The 21,033-nt window shown below is 29.5% G+C and overlaps 1 protein-coding gene across 5 annotated transcripts in view; it reads right to left on the bottom strand.

Moving 5' to 3' along the window:
- AdamTS-A (ADAM metallopeptidase with thrombospondin type 1 motif A) overlaps nucleotides 1-21,033 on the bottom strand; it is an 854,579-nt gene that overhangs the window by 73,163 nt on the left and 760,383 nt on the right. For 4 of the 5 annotated variants that reach the window (XM_075374246.1, XM_075374249.1, XM_075374251.1 and 1 more), the window contains exons 10-15: nucleotides 18,767-18,914; nucleotides 13,550-13,728; nucleotides 9,454-9,615; nucleotides 7,406-7,494; nucleotides 6,969-7,148; nucleotides 5,439-5,609 (exon numbers count right to left, since the gene is read on the bottom strand). In XM_075374246.1, coding sequence (XP_075230361.1) covers nucleotides 5,439-5,609; nucleotides 6,969-7,148; nucleotides 7,406-7,494; nucleotides 9,454-9,615; nucleotides 13,550-13,728; nucleotides 18,767-18,914 — 929 coding nt within the window. The remainder of the gene's footprint in view (nucleotides 1-5,438; nucleotides 5,610-6,968; nucleotides 7,149-7,405; nucleotides 7,495-9,453; nucleotides 9,616-13,549; nucleotides 13,729-18,766; nucleotides 18,915-21,033) is intronic. The other variant, XM_075374250.1, reaches the window with a different exon arrangement.

Genomic DNA, 21,033 nt, shown 5'->3' with positions numbered 1-21,033 from the left:
ATTAGCCATTGCTTTCATGGCCATACTTACTTCACATTTTAATATATTATAACCCTCGTGATCTTCATAAACTTTGTTTTCTTCTTCTATTACTAGATCTACTCCCCTTGGCCTATCATTCATTATGTATAAATCCATGATATACTCTTCCCATATCTTTTTCACTTCATTCCTCTCAGTTACTATATTCTTATTATTTGACTCGATGTGATACACTGTACAACTTTTTCCATTTTTCTTGAATACCATTTCTGCAGCTTCTTTGTACATTAAATCATACCTCCCTTTTCTTGTTTTTCTATCACAGCATACTTTTCTCTTGCTATCTCAGTTTTTCTTCATTATTAAGCTTTCTATAGTTCCTTTTACCTTCCTCTGTTCAAACATTTTTCCATTTTCTTCTTTCATTCATTTTCTCTATCATTTCTTCACTGACCCACTCCTTTCATATTCTTTCTCTGTTCTTAATTCCTACTGTTTCCTCAGCTGCTTCCTTTATACTGTTTTTCATGTTTAACCAATGATCATTCTCACCATATGGCTCCCCTCCTGTTTTCCAGTATACAGTTTTGCATCTCTTTGTTTTTTAATTTTTCCAAATCATAGGCACTTTGTTTCTGACCAACCCTTATTTTCTTAAGCTTCAAGTTGATCTCTGCTACTAAGTTGTAACCAGAGTTTATATTTGCACCTGGGCAAGCTTTTGCATTTTTCACACAATTCTTACATCTCTGTTGTACGAGCATGTAATCAATTTGATACTTCTCTCCATTCAATCTAAACACCCATGTATATCTCCTTCCTTTATGATTTGCAAACTTTGTGTTTCCCACTACCATATCATTTTCCATACAGAACTCAACTAAACTCTCTCCTCTTTTGTTTCTATTACCTAAACCATATTTTCCTATTATCTTGCCTTCTTGGTCTTCACTAACCACATCATTTCAGTCTCCCATCATCAATATACATGCCTTTTCCTTTCATTCTCTAGTTTATTTTCTAGCTTTCCATAATACTCCTCAACTTCTTCTTCAGTATACTGTGGTGTTGGCATATATACTTGAATTATTACAAGATCATTATCTCTATCTTCTATCCTTATCATCATCACGTGATCATCAACATATTCCACCTTAATTACTTTTTCAACTAGTTTATTTTTTATTAATACACCAACTCCATTCCTACCACTACTTTCACCACCTGAGTAGTACAAGTGAAAGTCCCCACTCGACATTTCTCCCATTTTCTTCCCATCTCACTTAAGCATACTCATTCCATGTATGCTTAATTTATTTCTAATCATTTCTTGCTTTGCGTTTTCAAGCTTAGCCTTTTGTGTTAGTGCCAGTACATTCCATGTTCCTATTCTTATCACATTTCCTGTTTTCTTTTTAATTTTTCCAGCCTTCCCTGTACAATTACCTTTTCTGTGTTCATACCTTATTCTTACTTCTTCATAAGCATGAAACCTTGTTTTATTCCCCCCCCCCCCAGATATCCAAATAAGGTGGGGGGGCTATATCTTCAAAATCTTTTACAAAAAGGTCCATCCCATGCCATGATCAACTAAGGATATCCTTAAGGATATTTAATGCAGTGGTTTCCCATTGCCTTCTGCACTCCAATGCTGTTGATATGGCTATTCATCTGCCTGAATTACCATAAGCATTTATCAAAAAACTAATCTAATACTTTTTATCATACACCAGGAGCTACTTCGCCACTTTATTTTTACAAATAAAACTATCACACTAATATGTCTATAAGACAATTATTTCATGTATTATATTTAATAAAAGGAGAGGTTTGAATATAAATCTGGTAGATTAAGAAAAGAATAATGTACACATGAAAGAATATTGGTGGCTTAACAAACTATCTGTGAAAAATTATTGTATCATCACAATGTACAGTTAACTGAATTACCAATTTATATAAATTACAACGCAGAAATAGGTAACTTTTTGCTCTAGTTGAATTTGAAAGCATTAAATTTGAGGTAGAGGTTCTGAAATAGCTAATGCAGAGCATTCAGAAAGTTGCTGTGCACTGGAATTATGGAAGTGTACAGATGAAACTTTCTTAATTATTACTTTGTATTTTTATTTCATTATTTTATAGAAACAGATATTACAATAACTGGAATGTCTCACATGTATGCCAATGTTGTGGTTTTTAATTTGTCAGTTCTGCGTGGTTTGTTGCGAAATACTGCAGGCCACAAACCCCTCGAAATGATTTGTTCACTAAAGAAATTTCATAAAAAAGTCATTGAACTGTTAGTTGTGTGCGCTGTTGCACCATGTTGTTGGATCAACTGTGATTGATCTCCACTTCTGATAACTAACTAATGAGTTTGTTAAATCAGCACAATAACGACCACTATTAACTGTATTTTCAAAAAAGCTTGGAACCACAATACACATTCTACTCACACTGACCCAAACTCCAATTTTTCCTTTGTGTAATTCATGGGGGTTAGTTGTTAACCACAGTCGTGTCTTTTATGAATTAATAAACCCTTCCAGATGAAAATGTACTTCTGGTGTAAAAAATGTAATGTCGAGGATACCTACGAAATTTTGGTCAATAAAAATGTTAAACCATTGACAACAATTCAGTCTTTTGGCATGATCTGTAGGTTTCAGTACTTGTACAACCATTACTATGTAGGGTAAAAGTTTCAGTTCTTTTCTTACAGCTTTATGTGCAGTAACAAGTCCGATATCTTGCTGCTATGCTAACGTACGCACTGACTTTTATGGACTTTTGGCTGTAACATTCAAAATATCAAGCAGCTTTTGTTTGTTTAGTTTAGGTGATCTTCAACATCAATCAGTATCTTTAACAGAGCCTGTTGCCCAAAATGTTTTGATAAGAGTTCAAACTACATTGTGATGAGGATCAGGAGTATTTCAAAACATTTCAGATAACTTATACTTCAATAAGTCCGTATACTTGTCACGTTCATGAAAGACATGTTTAACAAGAAAAATGCGTTTCTCTACCAAAAGAACCATTACATTTCTTGCAACTATTGATTCCAAAAAACAAAGCACATTCATTCAATCACAATTCAATAATTGACATGATTAAACAAAATGCAACACTAAGTTATGATTGTCAAAAATAATTTAAAAATTCTCTGCCCAATCTATTAGAGCAGTTACAAAAGTAGCGTTATATATTTCAATCATACATACAGTGTGTACGAAGATAATAAAAGCTTGCTTGCACGAGGCAGACAGTCGCTGTGCAAGCCACTATATTACTCTTTTCTCGTAGCATTAGGCTCATTAAATTCTGCAATACAGTGTTTTAACTACTTTCATAAATAGCAAAAATTCTTTCCACATTTAGAATTTATTATAATTTTAGCATACTTATAAATACTTCATACTGTATACAGTTCAAAAACAAATAGTTTTATTCTTGTGTTGATAAATTATAATCAGCAAAGTTATAATATTTTAACAGCGTGAACATTAATTCATTAGATATTACACAGTATTGAAATAAAAAATCTCGGATGACTAGGGACATAAAGATGCAGACTGATTGTTAAGTTCTGATCGTAGAACAGAAATGCAAAATAGGAAAGTCATCCTATTTTTGGACAATGCACAATTCTATCCTAACATTAGGTTAGAAAATGTAAAACTGATATTTCTTTCCTCAAATACTACTGCACTATCTGCTTGACCATTCAGAACTTTAAAATTCAGTACAGAAAAAAGATGTTAAGGTACTTATTATCAACAATGAAAGTTATGGGTGCTGATGAGCTTTCTAAAAGCATTAATGTGTTGGATCCAGTTTTATTGATTTGTATGGTTATAAAGCAGGTTATTACTACAACAGTAAGAAATTCTTTTGTAAAAGCCGGTATTAAAGCTCCACAAACTAACTTAAACTCCAACATTGAAAATCTTGCTGAACTGAATGAAAATTCAGTGGAACAAAATGAATTATAAGAACTTATTGCATTGTATCCAAACATTGATGACGTGCTTAACACAGAGGACGTATCGACTGACACCCGTGATTTTGACTACTTAGATTTGACTACTTCCAAAATGAATGATAATGTCTCTAATAATGATGATAATGACAATGAACCCAGATTTACTATCAGGAGTAAGGAAGCAAAAGAAGAGGTTAGAAAATTAAAACAATATTTCTTACAAAAAGGATTACCAGAATCATCATTATCATTTAATAATAGATGTGCAGCTGCTTACTGAAAAAAATACCTACCAGAACTTAAACTATTTAAACCATCTATGTAAAAATAAATTGTACGTATCTGTACTTGGTTTTTTATTTTTAAATTGTTTTTGTACATGTGTTTTGATTGATAATCTTGTGTACTGTAGCTTCTTCGATTAATACTTTTATAGATTACATTATTTTTATTCCATTTTAATACAGTTCTGTAATTTTATTCTCTTATTTTATTTGTCGATTACAATATTACAGTATTATTTTTTATTCAAATATAAACGTAGAGGACAGTGTTTTATTTTCAGAAAATAAAAAAAACCTTGAATTTTACAATGTTGTATTAATTAGCAACAATTTTTTTTTTAAATTTAATTTACATTGATAAATACACAATACTGTTGTTCTATTCAAAGGGCTTTTATTTTGTATACAACAACCAAACATATACTGTATTGTGATTTTTCTGAATAGTTGGCAGGTTGTTGTTCCTGAGATGTGTCCGATATTAGAAAGTTTTACTGTAAAAACGTAACAAGTATTTAACAATGATGACAAGCTTAGGGTTTTATTAAAGCATTCCAGAACAAAACGGTACAATTTGATTTTATCACAAATGAAAAGAATTTGATCATCCCATAAGAACTTGTTAGTAATAAGACACCAGAAATTTTGCTTTATGGGAAATAGATAAACTATCATTATCATTAATAGGAATTCTGTTCACATGATAAGCAACATTACATATATCTGTGCTTCTCAGTCCCAATGGTTTTATCCATATTTAAGGTAAGATGATTAAAATCCAGAGAATAATTTTTTTGAACTACTATTGTAAAATTTTCAATTTCTTTTAAGTAATTATCTTTAGATTTAGATGCAGTTTTTCATCTGCAAAGAGGGTTACAAAGAAAGATTTTGTTGTAGATCATTAATAAACAATAAGAAAAGCAAGGGACTAAGTTATAAAAAAGACTCATCAAAATTAGAGCATTTGGAAGAAAGCAAGGTTTCAACATATGTAAAAATAAATAAATTGATAGATCGAATTGAAAATTTTCTCTTTTCTTTGAGTACATTACAGATATTTAAAAATTAAAATTTGAAGGTATATGTAAGACAAAAATCAATCTAAAATAGACTTTAACTAAAATTAGTACCAGAAAAATAGTATAATTATAATATGAATAATAATATTTAATTTGCTTTACCTAAATAATTATCATCTTTACTGGAATTGTTATAACCAAACTGCCTCACATCTAAATTTGATGAACCAGCAGGTATCCGAAGAACTTTTGTATAACCATAATATGTTTTATTATATTTGCCAGAAACTAATTGACAACTAGAATTGTTTCCACCGCATTGGCCACAGTAATCTATAAAAGATAGTTTCATTCAAAAAAAAATTACAAAAAGTCATACCTACGAAAAAAGTATTACTGAAAAAGTAGAACACTATTACTATAATGTACATGTAATATAAATAAGTAATTGGTATGTATAATATTATTAATTTAAAAGAAAAACTAACATTTTATTTCTGATAATTTATTACAGAAATTTTAACATATAAACCAGATGAAATATCATCATACATATCTAGCCCACAATAAGTATTCTTCATCAGTGGTTACTCTAAGAGAGTTACAGCAAATTAACTTTTCACAGCATTACTGCTGATACATACATATGTAAGTTGTTCTTACTTACTCTGAAATTCAGTACAATCTGCATTTATTAATAAGAAAAAACACATTTCTACTTAAATATGCTTAGGCTAAGTGTTTCAGTTACAAAGTTTTCAAAGTAACAGCAGATCTTTGGATATTTAAAACCATATCACTTATATGAGGAGTGGTTTTTAAGTAAGATCCGTTATAAAAATAAATATAAAAAATACGTACTTTCAGTCAAATGAAATCAGTAAATACATTTATTTTTTTATACAGTCACCACTTTTTCAACCTGTTACACACGCATTAACGTCTTTATTTAGTTTTTTAAAATTCTTCAATCAGTGATTTCAATCAACAATTAACAATGTTTTTCAATTTTTCACAATTTCCAAATCTCTATAACAGTAACCATTCAAAATATAGTAAACAAAATAATCATCTGTTGTGAGATTAATGCTACAGGGGGATGATCAAAAATTTCCCAGTAAGTCTGTTGCAACTCATGAATAATTGGATGTGCTGTATGATATCAAGAATTACTGTGAAAAAAATACAATCCTGCCCGACAGAATTTCATGTCTTTTGTTTCAAATAAGTATCAGTGTTTTTTTATTTTTTATCAAATTAAAATTTTAATTTCATTTCACTCTACAACACAATAACATGTTTTATGGTGGTGAAAAGATCCTCTGAAGAATAATTTCCGTGTATAGTTCCATGTTGAATTCATGAATAATGGCAGTTTTCTTTATTTTAACTCTAGTTATAAATTAGTTGTTATAATATACATAATTACACTAAGATGTACAATAAATTAATGTTATATTAAATTTATGTTACCTTAATTCCAAAAATAACTTGGAAATAAATTTTAAACGGATCTCACTTAAAAAAGATTCTCCTTATAAAGCAGTGTTATTAAATAAAAAAAAGACATTCATGTTTGGAAATCGATTAATTAAAATAATTAGTTAATCATTTATTTCATTTTAATATAAATACTGTGTATAGATGATTAATTCATCTTAATGTATCTTTTAATAATAATAAAATACATACCAAACTGACTAGAAGATCCTAAATGATGGTTACAGCCAGCAGGTCTGCAAACTCCATTAACACATATATCAAAAGTATCAGGCCCACATACAGTGCCATCAACAACTTTCTCTTTTAATAAATAATATGAACTGGAATGTAGTACACGACAATATAATTTACAACGATCATCTGCCCCAACTGTTAATAACAATAGAAACAACACAACAATTTATCATATAAGCCATTGTTATCCAGGTGTTCAAAGTAAAGAAAATATTTTTAGTAAATTAGATTGATTCAGTAACATGTTATTCTATAATTAATCTCAATAACATGTATATTGATTAAAGAAGAAATACATCCTTAAAATGAATAAGTTAACAAGTTTTATTTTAAAAAGTTATTTCATAAATATTTCTTATGATTTATACTGTTTAAAGAAGAAAAATACATACTCCCTCCATATTTTGGAACCCACTGAACATCTCTTGATAAGTCTTGTATACTGAAATTAATGTTATTAAATGCTGCACACTGTTCTTCTCTGTAATGAAAAAAGAAATAGTGAAAGAATTGTTCTTTCTACACAAATATCATCTACGTAAACATATTTTTACAGGATTTCAAAAACATTATGAAGTAAAACTATTAATGTAATTATTGATAAAGTTTAAATTAAAAATGGACAAACAGACAAAAATCACAAGAAATTAATTAAAACTTGAAATTGTGAAAAAGCAATGTGTCAATGACAAAATTATGTCCATTTTTGTATAAAAAAAAAAAACAAAAAAAAATAGTGATTTGACAAACAGTGGGAAGTCGGTTTAAAATATGTTCTGTGAAGTAAATATTGATTATTGGTTAATGATTTTACTGTTCAATTAGTTACAAATGTGACAGGTGTCTTTTTTTTATGAACTTTTAAATTATTTCTGATTTTGTAGCACTCACAGACTTAAATTAACTTATGATGTAAAAAGATTTGTTAAAACTTGATACTATCTAGTTTATATTCACGAAATAGGTTTTGTTTATAGAACATCATTATTTATCATTTATACAATGATTTTACTAGTATATACATAAAAATTTATCCAAATCAATTAGTGAATACATGCTAAATTAAAGGTGTAGATTTTTATACAAACAAATAATTAGATTTATATATTTTTAAATTTTATGATTATTAGAGAGATTTATCTGAATTATTCTATATAAAATAACTGCTTAGTTTATTTCAAATGATATCAGATATTCACTGATAGGATGAGATAGAATTGTGGAGAACTATGATGCAGCTGCGGTGTGGGAGGGTGCAGGCATTAACCTTACTCCTGAAAGCAGACCAGAGCAGAGAGAAATAGGGTATGTTTTTATTAGAGGCTTATTAAATTTGAAAATCTGTTTCTTGACTTTATAAGTAAATCAAGAAGTCCTTGAGTAAATTGAATTGTAGGACAAAATTGTTTTTATTGAGATAAACATTTATTTTGTTGTTATGAGGATAGTATTTTTGTAAAGACGCAATCAAGTCTTGATCTGAGTGCGTAGTCTAATTGAAGTTAGAAATGTGAAGGGTTTTTGTGTGAAACCTTTGATTTTAGAGGAAGACGCAGGGATTGCGCTTCCATGAATCGGTTAATCTGATAGTTAAAGCTTGTGGTAGGTGTGGTCATGGTTGGAAAAGCCCATATGAAGGTGATAGTAGGTTGTGTAAGTACCACTGATGGAAATTTCTGCCAAGGCATTTGTATTGGTGGCATCCTGACAGAGGCCAAACTGTGTTGTGTTTTCAAGTTTAGAAGTTTTAAAAGACGACCTCTGATACAACCCATGAGGGCTAGCAACAGAGGGGTGGTGTGGCAACCGGGATTGTCACAAAGTGGGTGTCTTCCCTGGTGGGGGTCAGGATGGATGAATTCATTACTGAAAAATATTCTTGTGCTGATTATGTTGTGGAGTATGTAAACAAAGCATAGGTACCAGCAATTTACAGTGTCAGGTAATCAAAATCATGGATGAGCATCCTGAATTTGATATAGTAGATATTACAAGAAATATTAGTTAAAAGCTTACTTTATACAGTTGAAATCACAAGTCTGGAAGCTCCATGGTATTTGTTACAAGAACCAATGTCCAAAAGTTTGATGAGGATAGTTTACATATCAACTGTGTGGCCTATATAACATCAGCTAATCAAAAAAACACAGGAAGAATAGGATGAGATGAGATGATGTCAGCAATTTGTAAAGAAGAAGGTTTGATAAATATGGAAAAATGTCTGAAAATGTTATACAATATTTATTACATTAACATTTTGTTTGAAGTATTTTATTGTTATCAATTTTCTATTTTAGTTAGGATAATCATGAAAATGAAGTCTAGTTTTTGTTTATTAAGTAAATGTTTGATAATTATGCTGGATCTGTTCCTGACAAATTAAGTTAAATGAGAATGTTGCAAGACTAATTTAAATGAAATTAACTATTGAAAAGCATACCTGAAATCCTGTGAATTAGGTGGACAGTCTTTTGTGTTACAGGATCGATAACGTTCTCTACGTCCGAGACAGTATCTGCCACCATTTGTTGGTAAAGGGTTATTACAATCTCTTTTAGCTTTCTTAACTCCTCCTCCACATGTTCGTGAACATTCACCAAATCTAAAAATTAAAAAAAAATTACTGTTATAGAAAAACTTCTTTTATGGAAAAGTTCATTCAAATTAATATAATTCAGCCACATAATTTTAATTCTAAATAATATTTAAAGCAATTAAAACAATAGCAATAAGACGAATATTGGAAGAACTATGTATTTGTAGTCATTAATTAAAGTAAACAAAAATTAAAGACAGAAGGATTTGTTCAAATTTATGCTACCACAAGCAAGAGAATTATATTAGTTATCTTAATATGTAGGGCAGTTTATTATTTTTTTATACTGAAATACTTAAAATGCTGCATTGGCTGAGTAGAAAATAAATATTTTTTCACTCATATTTTAATGTATAAAATTATTTGTATTACATAAAATAGAGGAATGAATTTTAAAATACAAAGATAGCATGATTTACAATATCTTTTGTTTGTACAACATTAAAACTATTGGTGGATGCTTTAATTGTTATTAAATAAATATTTTGTAGCTTTTTTATAAAAAAATGAAAAAAAAAGGATTCAAATGAATTTCAGATATTTAAATATTTATTAAAAAAAATTAAAAAATGGAAATTATTGTGCTATATTCAAGTTTATATAACATTTGATAGTGTTTTTAAATAAATGAACTGATCTCATTTTATAATATCACTATAGGCATAATTTTAAAAAATGAATTTTTTTTTTTATAATATAAATGCTTTACTAGTAGAAAAGTAGATAGTTCCGGCAATAAACTTGGCAACTTTCCAAGATCATTGGTCAGGGTCTCCAACCTAACCTACTATTTTCTTTTAGCCTCTGGAACCACTGTAAGGTATTATATTAGAGGATGAATGAGGATGATATATATGAATGTGAATGAAATGTAGTCTTGTTCAGTCTCAGGTCAACCACTTCTGAGAAGTGTGGTTAACTGGCCAACCACCCCAAACACTGGTATCCACGATCTAGTATTCAAATCCATATAAAAGTAAACACTGCCTTTAGTAGGATATGAACCTTAAAACTCTTAACTTTGAAATCAACTGATTTGCAATGACGTGTTAACCACAAGAAGCCGGTGGCATAACCTAACATAACCTGATGTAAATGATAGTCTAGTTAGCTTAGATTAGTGCATAGAAGGTACATGTATTTAATTAAACACATACTCTAACACATACGCACACGCACTTGCAGGTGTACCCGACCACCCCTCTCCACAACTGATGATGATCAAATTAGGTTTGGTTAGTGCATACACATTAGTCTCTATTGCCTGAGAGGATGACCTTGACCGAGGACAATGATCCCCGTGATGTCACATGATCAACAGAGGTCAAGCTTGTGCTTAACTTCTTATTTTTAATAGAGAAACTTCCAACATAATGAGTCTTCTCAGAGAACATAGAGTATCCTAAGTGGCTTCACAATAAGTATCCTCTCCAGAACCCCCTGCATCCAACCAGATGAAGCTCATGACCACTCTTCTACCCAAAAAGAATCTGTGCCACTACATCAATTTGAAACAGTCAATAGTGTATATACTAATAGTCACCAAGGTTCATAGAGACCTTCAGTTCTCTCAGAAGGTGTGGTTGAAACCAAACATTAATTTGAATACGACAAAAGGAAAAGACGCTAAAAATAATTTTGAAAAGATTTTTTTTTTAATTAATGAACAATGCTGTGTTTGGAAAGTGCATGGACAACTTGCACAAACGAATAAAACTGGAACTTGTATCCTCTCCCTTCGGATTATCGACCCAAACACTTGTACTTCTCATCCATCAACAAAAAGGTGTTTGACAAATTCAAAGGTGAGTGTAACCAGCATTCCAATCACAATTTATTACGTTGTGGGCGAAGATGAACACGTTTTGAGCTAAAAACAGCACGGTGAAGAAAGGTTCCGCCAGCACTTTCTCTTCCATTAGCGAGTCCTTCCACATACAGCCCCATCACAGAGTCCTAAACACATCATACCATCATACCTCTGGAAAGTTCTGCTTCCAGAAACAGGGGGAATACCTTCACCCTTCCATACACAGCCTCATCGCATAGAAATGAAAGGTAAAAGGAGTAACTAAAACTAAATGGGATTCAATGCTAAAACACACATCTTTGTGAAGTAAGCACCCAAGCAGGCCCCTAACCACCATAGTCATCCAGCACCTCCATCTGGCGGTAGGGGTATATCCTTTTGGATGTTACATGTGGGAGGTCTTCAGCAAAGAATTTATGAAAGTGATGAACATCTCTGTTGGAAGGTTTTTCAAAAGCACGTTCAGAGTCTCAGCCATGAACCACTAAGAGTCCAAAAAAACATACCAACAGGCTTTTGATCACCTTTTTGGAAAACGATACTTATTTTACCGTAGTGTTTGGTATTATGGTAATGACTTTAGCATCATAGCCCATCTCTCTGACAAAGAAGTAGTAGTCGTAGATGGACCTGATATAAATGATAAATTTCTGATTCTGTTGCTTAAAGTAGCATCTGCAGCACAGGTTTAATTAAGATTGAGTGTAAGATTTAATAAACAAAAATAGTCATAAAGTGGACTACTCCATTTTATGGTAGAAGTACTAAAGTACAGTATTTTGCATTGAGAAATTCAATAAATGTTAAAAACAGTTGGGTCCTTACTTCCCTCTCAAATATAGTTATTTTCATTCTATAACACTGAATTCTTTCATTTCCTCCTTCATTTGTAGTTATAATCCAAATTTGTTTCGAAATTGCAAGAGTACTCAATCACTGTAGCCTATCCACCATTTAAATTCTGAACTTGGTAGAATTTTACGTTAATGAGTCAAGTGATTTCTGGGCTTTTGACCCAGATCAACTTGTATCCTGGTAAATCCATAGTATAAAATCAGAACTATTAAATCTGTTCATCATCTATTTAACATTAAATAAGTGCTTCTGCTAATGTTAACCGATAATATAAGATAGACACTAACCTTAAACAAAGTCAGGCACTCTGAGTTTCTCATGTCAAACAGATAAAGAGCTAAGTACCAGTAAAACATAAAAAAATAAATTTCTGAAATAATTTTTTTAGAAATAAAACAAAATTTACAGAAATAAATTAACAACCATCAATTTGAGGTAATGCAATTTTTATAGTAATAAAAAAATGATAATGAAATGAAAAAAGTATTTATAAGAAGCTCAGACAGTATAAATAATCTCAGAGCCAATATGAAATTTGTTAGCAAATCAGTAAATTTAGAAAAGAATTAATGCAATGGCTACTAAATAGGACAATGCAGAACTTCTCTAGTTGTGTCGGATATTTTGAAAGAAAATGAGATCTCAACCACAAACTAAATATTATTAATATACTCTACCTTTATCTCAACCAGAAACCTCATATCAAGCCTCATACAGTAACTAAACAGTTACTATTGAGTTAATGGTATATATTACAAAAACAGAGATTATGAATTGTTAATTAATTCTATTCGGTTTTTTTTATAATTCTCAGGACTTGTAATTCCCAAACAGGCAATCTTTGGGAATACCTAATTTCTCGGTTTTTTGTTTTGTTTCTTCTGTTTACACATTTTCAAGAATTTTCTTTCTTTATTTTGTGTGTATTTTTAATGTGTTCTGTTCAGTTTAGTTACTTATGTAAGAAGGAAAATTGTACTTAGAGACTTCTGTTGAACTACCATGAACATAAGTAAATAAGCTTTATTCATTAAATGTGTACTCAGTTTAAGAAAAATAATTGTGTTACAGTATTATTACTTCATACAAATTCATAATAGATGTATAGTACTTACGATAGATTTGTTTTGCTTTAACTACATAAGAGGGAAAACATTGTATTCAATGACTTTTATTATACACAAACAGGTCGAATTAATTTTTTTTTCTAAATGTGTATTAAATTTTTATGAGAAATAAATTATTATTATTATTAATTTAATTATAAATTATTACTTTTGCCATTCACCCCATCCTCCAATCACAGGTTTAAGAGCAACTTGAGGTACACAGGAACCTTTTTGACACCAGTAACCTTCACCACAAGGTGTTCCTTCAGCCCAAGGCATGTGTAATGTTCGACAACCCTCCTGCTCACCTACTGAAGCTGTACACCATAACTGCTTGCACACTGGCTACAAACATTCAGATATCAACTGTCTCATCATAAAAGTATAATAATAAATATAAATAAAATATTATAAATTCCAGCATATAATTGAAATTTTGGAACAAAAAATGTAATTAACAAAGGCTCAACTGATATTGTGGGTTTAAATTAAAGTTCTAAATTTTCTAGATTAGTTTATTAATAGAAATGTATAACTTAGCGATACAATTTTGTATAACATATTAATCCTTTTTTATGTCCACTTTTCTTTTTTCTTTTTTTTGTTTAGATTTTTCTTACCCTAATACTAAGTGTAGTGTACTATTAAAAGTTAATAAAATACATTTGTTCTTTAAAATAAATTAATATCTTTATTATAAATTTTCCGCCTTCAAAGGATAATCAGTCATCTATCTCAACTTCAATACATATACTGTATTAAGAAAATAATGTAACCATTCAAATAATTTCCATGTATTCAGTTGAGTACATGCATTCCATGCATTCAATATTAACCCTTTATCCCTAGTAGTTTTTAATAACAGGGTAACTAACTGGCTTCATATTCACTATTATTTTACTTCTAACTTACATGAAAAATAACGTTTTTGGTACACTTAAAAGAATTATTGCTAAAAGTATTAAATGTGCAACTATAAAAACAAAATATGACATTAAATGAATAAGTAATATTAAAAATGAACATCCATATAATTAGTTTATAATACCAAATGTAAATGTTGACTGTTCTTAGGAGGGTTCACTGTATGTATTTTTGATAGTGGAATGATAGCTTGTTGTGCTGCTACCACATCCTGAACTAAGCAATAAGGTTATTTATCAAGAAAATCATTAATAATTTATAATTGACTAACATGGTGGATCCTTCTATAATTCTTTTAGTCATTTAAAATTATTTTTTTTTACATTGCATCCATTTATATGCTAGGATTTACAGGAACAAATGCTTAAAATTTTCATAAAAAATGCTAGAAATACACAAAAAAAGAGCTATATTTATTTACATTTGCTAGAATCGCATAGCTATGATAGTATAATAGTAGGTACAGAAAGTATAATAGTAGGTATACTATTTAAACTGGGATTGAAGAATTATATCTTACCATATTTTTAACTGATTTCAAAAAAAGAAGATTCTTAATTTAATTCATATATAATTTTAATTTATCTTCAAGCCTTACATTTTATCAAATGCATTGATTTCAATGATTATTTTTTTTAATTTTCTTCAGAAAGATTTTTGGTGGTGTGATCTATACAGTTGATTAAAGGATATTTTTCAAATGTTGACTTCATCATTACTTAGTACTGGATTGTTACAGCATAATGATAATTAATTCAAAAAAAATTGTTAGATAAAAAGCAATACTATATTGTTTTATACTAAATATTTTATATTTTTGCATTTCAAAGAATATTACCTCACATTCAGTGGTAGTTTCTTTATTTTATAAACTACAATTGGAATACAGAAGACTCCATTTTTCTTACTTTTCTAACGATGTAGTTTTCTTGCTATTTGGATTTCACAGAAATGACTTTTTCAATATGGGTAGTGAATATTGAAAGTATACCCATAATTTAAATAAAAATGAAATTTAAAACAAAATAGATTTTTTAGATACTAAAATTTCCAAAATTACTAAAAACTGTATAATAATTTTTTCAACTCTTTAAACTTAAAGATTTTTTTGCACTAAATAAAAAATAAATGTTACTCACTTTGTGTAGTTCAATGATACAATGTAGTGGCAAAATACAATCTTGTATTTTTTTCCAAAAAAAAAAGGCGAAAAATTTTGGATAAATAAGGATGACATAAATAGAACATTAATATATTTAATTTATACATTTACAATGTTTATTTATTATATTTAGTGTAACTTCTCAGATTTCAGGTGACAAATCTGCACACTGCATGCAAGATGTACCATCACTATAAAATCATTCACCAACAAGATTCCATATTTAGTTCTGACCATGATTTTTGTATCAGGATCCTCTTCTTGATGTCAACCAATGCAAGCAAAAATGAAGGGGTCAAAAAAGAGCTCATAAATTGTAAGGTGATATAAAGTTTAAATTTATTTTACTGGAAAAACACAAATACTTTAATAATCTGTATCCTGATTCTTCTTTCAAAATAGTAAACAAAATTATCTTATGACTTAAGAATTAATTACTTTATTAATTCATTATTAATAATAATTTTCAAATCTTTTCAAAATGCTATTATAAGCATCAGGGATTGGAAAGAACAACAGTTATCCTGAAAAGAAGTTAATACTCAATCTGTGAGAGACTGGCAAAAATTGCCCAGGGTAAAAAAATATACATTCAAACTAAAAAGTCTAGAGAAGATTAAAGAAGGGAAGGGGTTCCAAAGAAGTTATAGTTTGTATAGCAAATAGTGGCATATAAGCTGCATTAACTCTTAGTTGTCTCGACCCAGTAACAGAGAGAGTTTCAGTCTGCAGTCAGCAATACAGAGTAAACTTCAGTAGCTAATCATTAATCTACTTCAGTAAAAAAAAACTTGTCTTTGATATTGTCTGAACTATGCAGTTTTAGTTCTATATTTAGCTATAAGATCAAGGATGGTGATGTTAATTGATGATTATTTTTATTTCTAAGAACCATTACCAGATGTCCAATGTACACAATTAACAACACTATACCCAAATCAAACATATACAAAACATATGCTATAAATAATCTCATAAATCTTAACTCATTTGATGTCAATATTATCTAATTTGTCTGTCAAAATAATTTAAAAAAAAATCATTACAAAAATATTATGATCATGATACTAATAGTAATGTAAAAATTAACTTAATCAAAATCAAGGACTTACCGTAATTCCAAAATTAATCATATTGTAATATTACATCATTTCCAGATTGATTCCATAAATTACTTTTTACCAAACTCACTAAATTAACATTACCTAACACAAAAAATTTAATTTCTTTCCAAGTTACATTATTTCTTCAACTCCAATCAGTATGTCCTCCTCTTCGTCATCACTGTAGTCCATAGAATTGTCGGAACTGAAATCAGTTTCATGTAATTTCACAATAAAATGCTCAGAAATTTTGTCTGATGTCTAAAGTTTTAAATAATTTGTCTCACAATTTCCACAGTTTTGCCAACTGCCTTCTAGAAGTTTACATTTATTCTCTAAATTTTTCTTTTGCCATTTCTATTGGGTCTTCTAAATTGAATGTTGCATTCTTTTGGGCAATGTAATTTTTAACACATGCCCAGAGATTCTCAATAGCATTTAAGTTGGGATGATAAGGTGGTAATCTGATAACAGTATATCCTTTTTCAGCAAAGGATCTATTTTGTACATTTTAAATTGTAGTTTATGTACTTCACATATACAATTCAGGTTTGAACATTTCATGTGAAAATGGGATTTTGTTTTTAATGAAGCTGTTAATCATGTCTTATTTTTTTGAACTCAAGTTAGGGGCTGGATTTATTTGAACATTGTGGTACAGTGCTTTGTCCATGACTATTACAAATCTCAAAGAAGATTTTGTAGCAATTGACCCATACCCATTTTTGAAAATTATTAAATTTAATATATCATCATGGTAATTGCCTGGTTTTTGACACGACTTAAATATTAGGAGAGCATTTTTGATAAAACCGTTTTCTCCTCCCGCATTAACTATTATTGCTCGACTCTCTTTAGAAAAGGAGTTTTCAGCTCTTCTGAAGAACCATCGATCTGTGCTTGACCCTATGTGTGAGAAGAATGTATTTTGGATTCATTTACGTATATAATTGAATGATTTTCTTCTTTGTACCACGTTACAGAGCGCAAATAATGCAACTTTTATCTTGTATATCATCATTCTTGATCAAAGTTTTTCTGTTCTCAACTTTTTCCACCAAAATTCTAAACTTTTCATAACTATCTGAAGAGCTGAAATACCACCGTTATACTTATTTGCTCTTTCCTAATGGCAAAAGTTTATCAGAGAGGGGCATTCTCCATGCCATAAGTGAACTCATCCTCCAAATAACACCCTCAATGAAATCGTTCAGGTTGCTTTACAACTTCTTCATTGGCTGTTTTTTAAGAGTACAGAATTCACTAATACTAGTCTTTTGTTGTTCTTGTTGCTTTAAAATTCGCTAAAGGGATGTAGCTTTGTTTTAATGGGTTGCTTTACAAACACAAGTCTGAATTTGTTAAAATTTTTTGCTTGTCCTTCTTTGGCTCCTTTCTTCATAAAATTATAAATTTTCAGAATAACTGCTAGAGTCTAACTTTTGATAATCGTCTTTCCCCAATTTTACTGGTTTTTTTCTGGCATTATGGGTTTATGTTTACACTATTGTTACTGGTTATAACAATGTTTTCAGAAAAATACGTAAATATGTTTTATGCTTTGAGTTCTGATCTCACCACAAAATATTGCTGAAATGCTATGGTGTATCCAATTTCTATCCGCCACGACTAAAAAAACAAGCTTACATGACACCGTACAATCACAGGGTCGCCTACATTCCTATCTCAAGTTTGGTCTTGTGGCAGAAGACTATAGGAGTGTAGGCCACGGTAGTTTGATACTGTGGTGTGAAGGAGTAGTATGGTAAAACATAATCTCAGAATGTTGAAAAAATAAGGAAAAGGGAGAAAGGAAGACCCAAGTTAAGATGGACAGATAAGTTGGCAGAAGATGTGTTACAGAATTGGAGAAGTAAAGAAGCTCAAGATATAGAAGAGTAGTAGAGAAGAATTAAAGGTATAACACTATCCTTGTGTAACATGAGATAAGATGAAAATAAAAAAAAGATTTTGGGTAATTTATGAAATTTTGCTAAAAGTGCTCTCATAACATTGTGTTCATGTTAATATGATTAAGATTGTATAAAGATTCAATTTCTTTTGTAAGAAAAAAATATTTTACTAATTTGTAACATGATTAAAGATTAAAGTAAAGAACATACTAAACAAAGAAATAAACTTATTTTACTAAACTTTAAGTGATAATTAAAGATAATGGGTAATAATTCCTCACCATGTAAGAACATATTTTTGACCCGATACCATAGACCAACTCACACTGTCTATCTTCAGTAAAATTTTCACCAGGAAGTCTAGGTGTCGAATTTCGTCCAAGAAAATCTTTTATTGGTTCATCTAATAAACATTCTGCATACCCTGCACTGGAAATAATAGTTTTCATATTTTAATAAGATTACAACTAAAATAAAATAAAATAAATTAAACACTAGAAAACATTAACATAAGATAGGTTTTGTAAGAAGAAAAAACCTTTAATATATATTTTATTTGATAAATATACTGCTACTTTCTAAATGAAGAATTTTATATTTTAGTAATGTAGTTGAATCATCAAATTTCTTGAGAAAATGAGAAAGGATTTTTCTTATATGATAAATGATACATAGTTTATTTCTGAAAATTTATATTAATGAGAGGAACAAAAAAAGGACCTTTTTAATACCAATATTTACCTATAATGTTTTCAAGAACAAAAGTAGAAAAATTCAAATATAATTTTTATAGAACATTATTAAAACATTTCCAAAATAACCACGTAAATTTTAAATACTAACCTTTCGTCTCAAAAATAACTTTTTTTTAACCAGCACCCCAACTGCGAAACAACCAATGTAAGAGGCAACATGAATAATTTAAGACCTCTTATACATTGCTTGTTTGTTATGATAGGTAGATACATTTTAAAGAGAAAATCCTGAAGTTTAAAAAACAGTAATTTTTCCTCCAAACTATTTTTTCAGTCAATATTTTTTTTTTTGAAAAAAATTTAACAGCTTTTGTGTTAATAGATCTGTTTTAGAATACATCAACTATATAGCATAATAAAACAGAATTTGCTGTTAGAGAAGTGTCTTTTGGTTTTTTTGAACCACCTTCATCTTTTATTATTGACTATAAGGAGGAGAAAAATGGAAAGTACACAGGACACACTAAATGATCAGAAAATATAATATATAATATACCGCCAGGTGGATGAAAAGTACATCCCCTCTAACTTTTTATATAATTGAGATAACTGGATCTGATTTGTGACATTATTCCTTGTACCAAGGGACTACTTCAATGAATGTATACTTCACTCTTTTTGATTTTTGGGTGGCATGGGCAACTCAAAAATTTCAAATGGGACTAGTGGTCATTTGATAATCTTTTTAAAGAAAAAATGATAAAATTAAAAAAATAAATTCTGATCGCCCAATCCAAAACGGTTGCATCTGTCTGTTTCAATCCAAAATGGTGATGTTTGTTTTAGGTACTAGAACTACAATTATATGCTCCTCTTTAATCTTTGTTATTTGAGGTATTCCGATTTTCTCTTTGGAAATCTTCTCTAATTAGAGAAGCTAACTCAGTAAGCCTCAATTTAAAGTATTCAGTCTTCAGGGGTCAGGCAGGGGCAGGAGTGACTCAAAAATTTTAAATGGGACAAATGGTCATTTGATACTTTGTTTTAAAGGTCTTTGTGAGACAAACAAAATGGTATACAAAAAATTAAATACTGACACATTAAACCAAAATGGCAACCACAAATGTCATTATTTTAATTAAAAATTTGAAAAATTAATTATTAAAATTGTTCAAATAGTTCTTTTAATTAAACATACAATCCTGAATTTTATTAGATAGTAGTTACTATCTTTGAATAATAATTATTTTTTTTGAGTTAATTTTCAATAGTAACTTTTTCTCTAGTGTTTGAAGAAAGAAGTTATGTAGAAGTACATTTCAGCTTATTAATTAAAGTAACAATAAACTTTTTTCTTCCTTTTTAAGTTATTGTTATAACTATTATTAAGTTATTTGTTATAACTGTTATTGTTATTACGTTGGAATATTAATTGGTATATCATTTGCTTAACTATAATTTCAAAACATAATAAATTAATATGGAAATGTGAACGGAATATAATTCAAAAAGAAATATATTTTAGATACCAAATTAAGGCATAGCATAAATTAAAGTATTAACATAATAAACAAGACACTCCCACATCTGCTGAAAGAGTTTAAATAACAGGGCCATTCCAATGGAATAGTTTTTATATAAAAACAAGGAATGCTATGAAGTAGTAATAAATTAAGTCCATATTTGTTGATACACAACAATATTTCCTCTACTCTTAACATTAAAAAAATTGATATTTATCCATCAGTAATTCAATTTTTCTGTAACATAACTACATACATTCCACACACAAACACATGCATGCAAATGCGTGCACACACACACACACACATAGAGAGAGAGAGAAACTGAAA

Source organism: Lycorma delicatula, chromosome 8, assembly GCF_047948215.1.
Source record: "Lycorma delicatula isolate Av1 chromosome 8, ASM4794821v1, whole genome shotgun sequence".
Taxonomy (NCBI): domain Eukaryota; kingdom Metazoa; phylum Arthropoda; class Insecta; order Hemiptera; family Fulgoridae; genus Lycorma; species Lycorma delicatula.
Note: the sequence above shows the minus strand (reverse complement) of the source record. Positions and strands in the feature narration are given on the sequence as shown.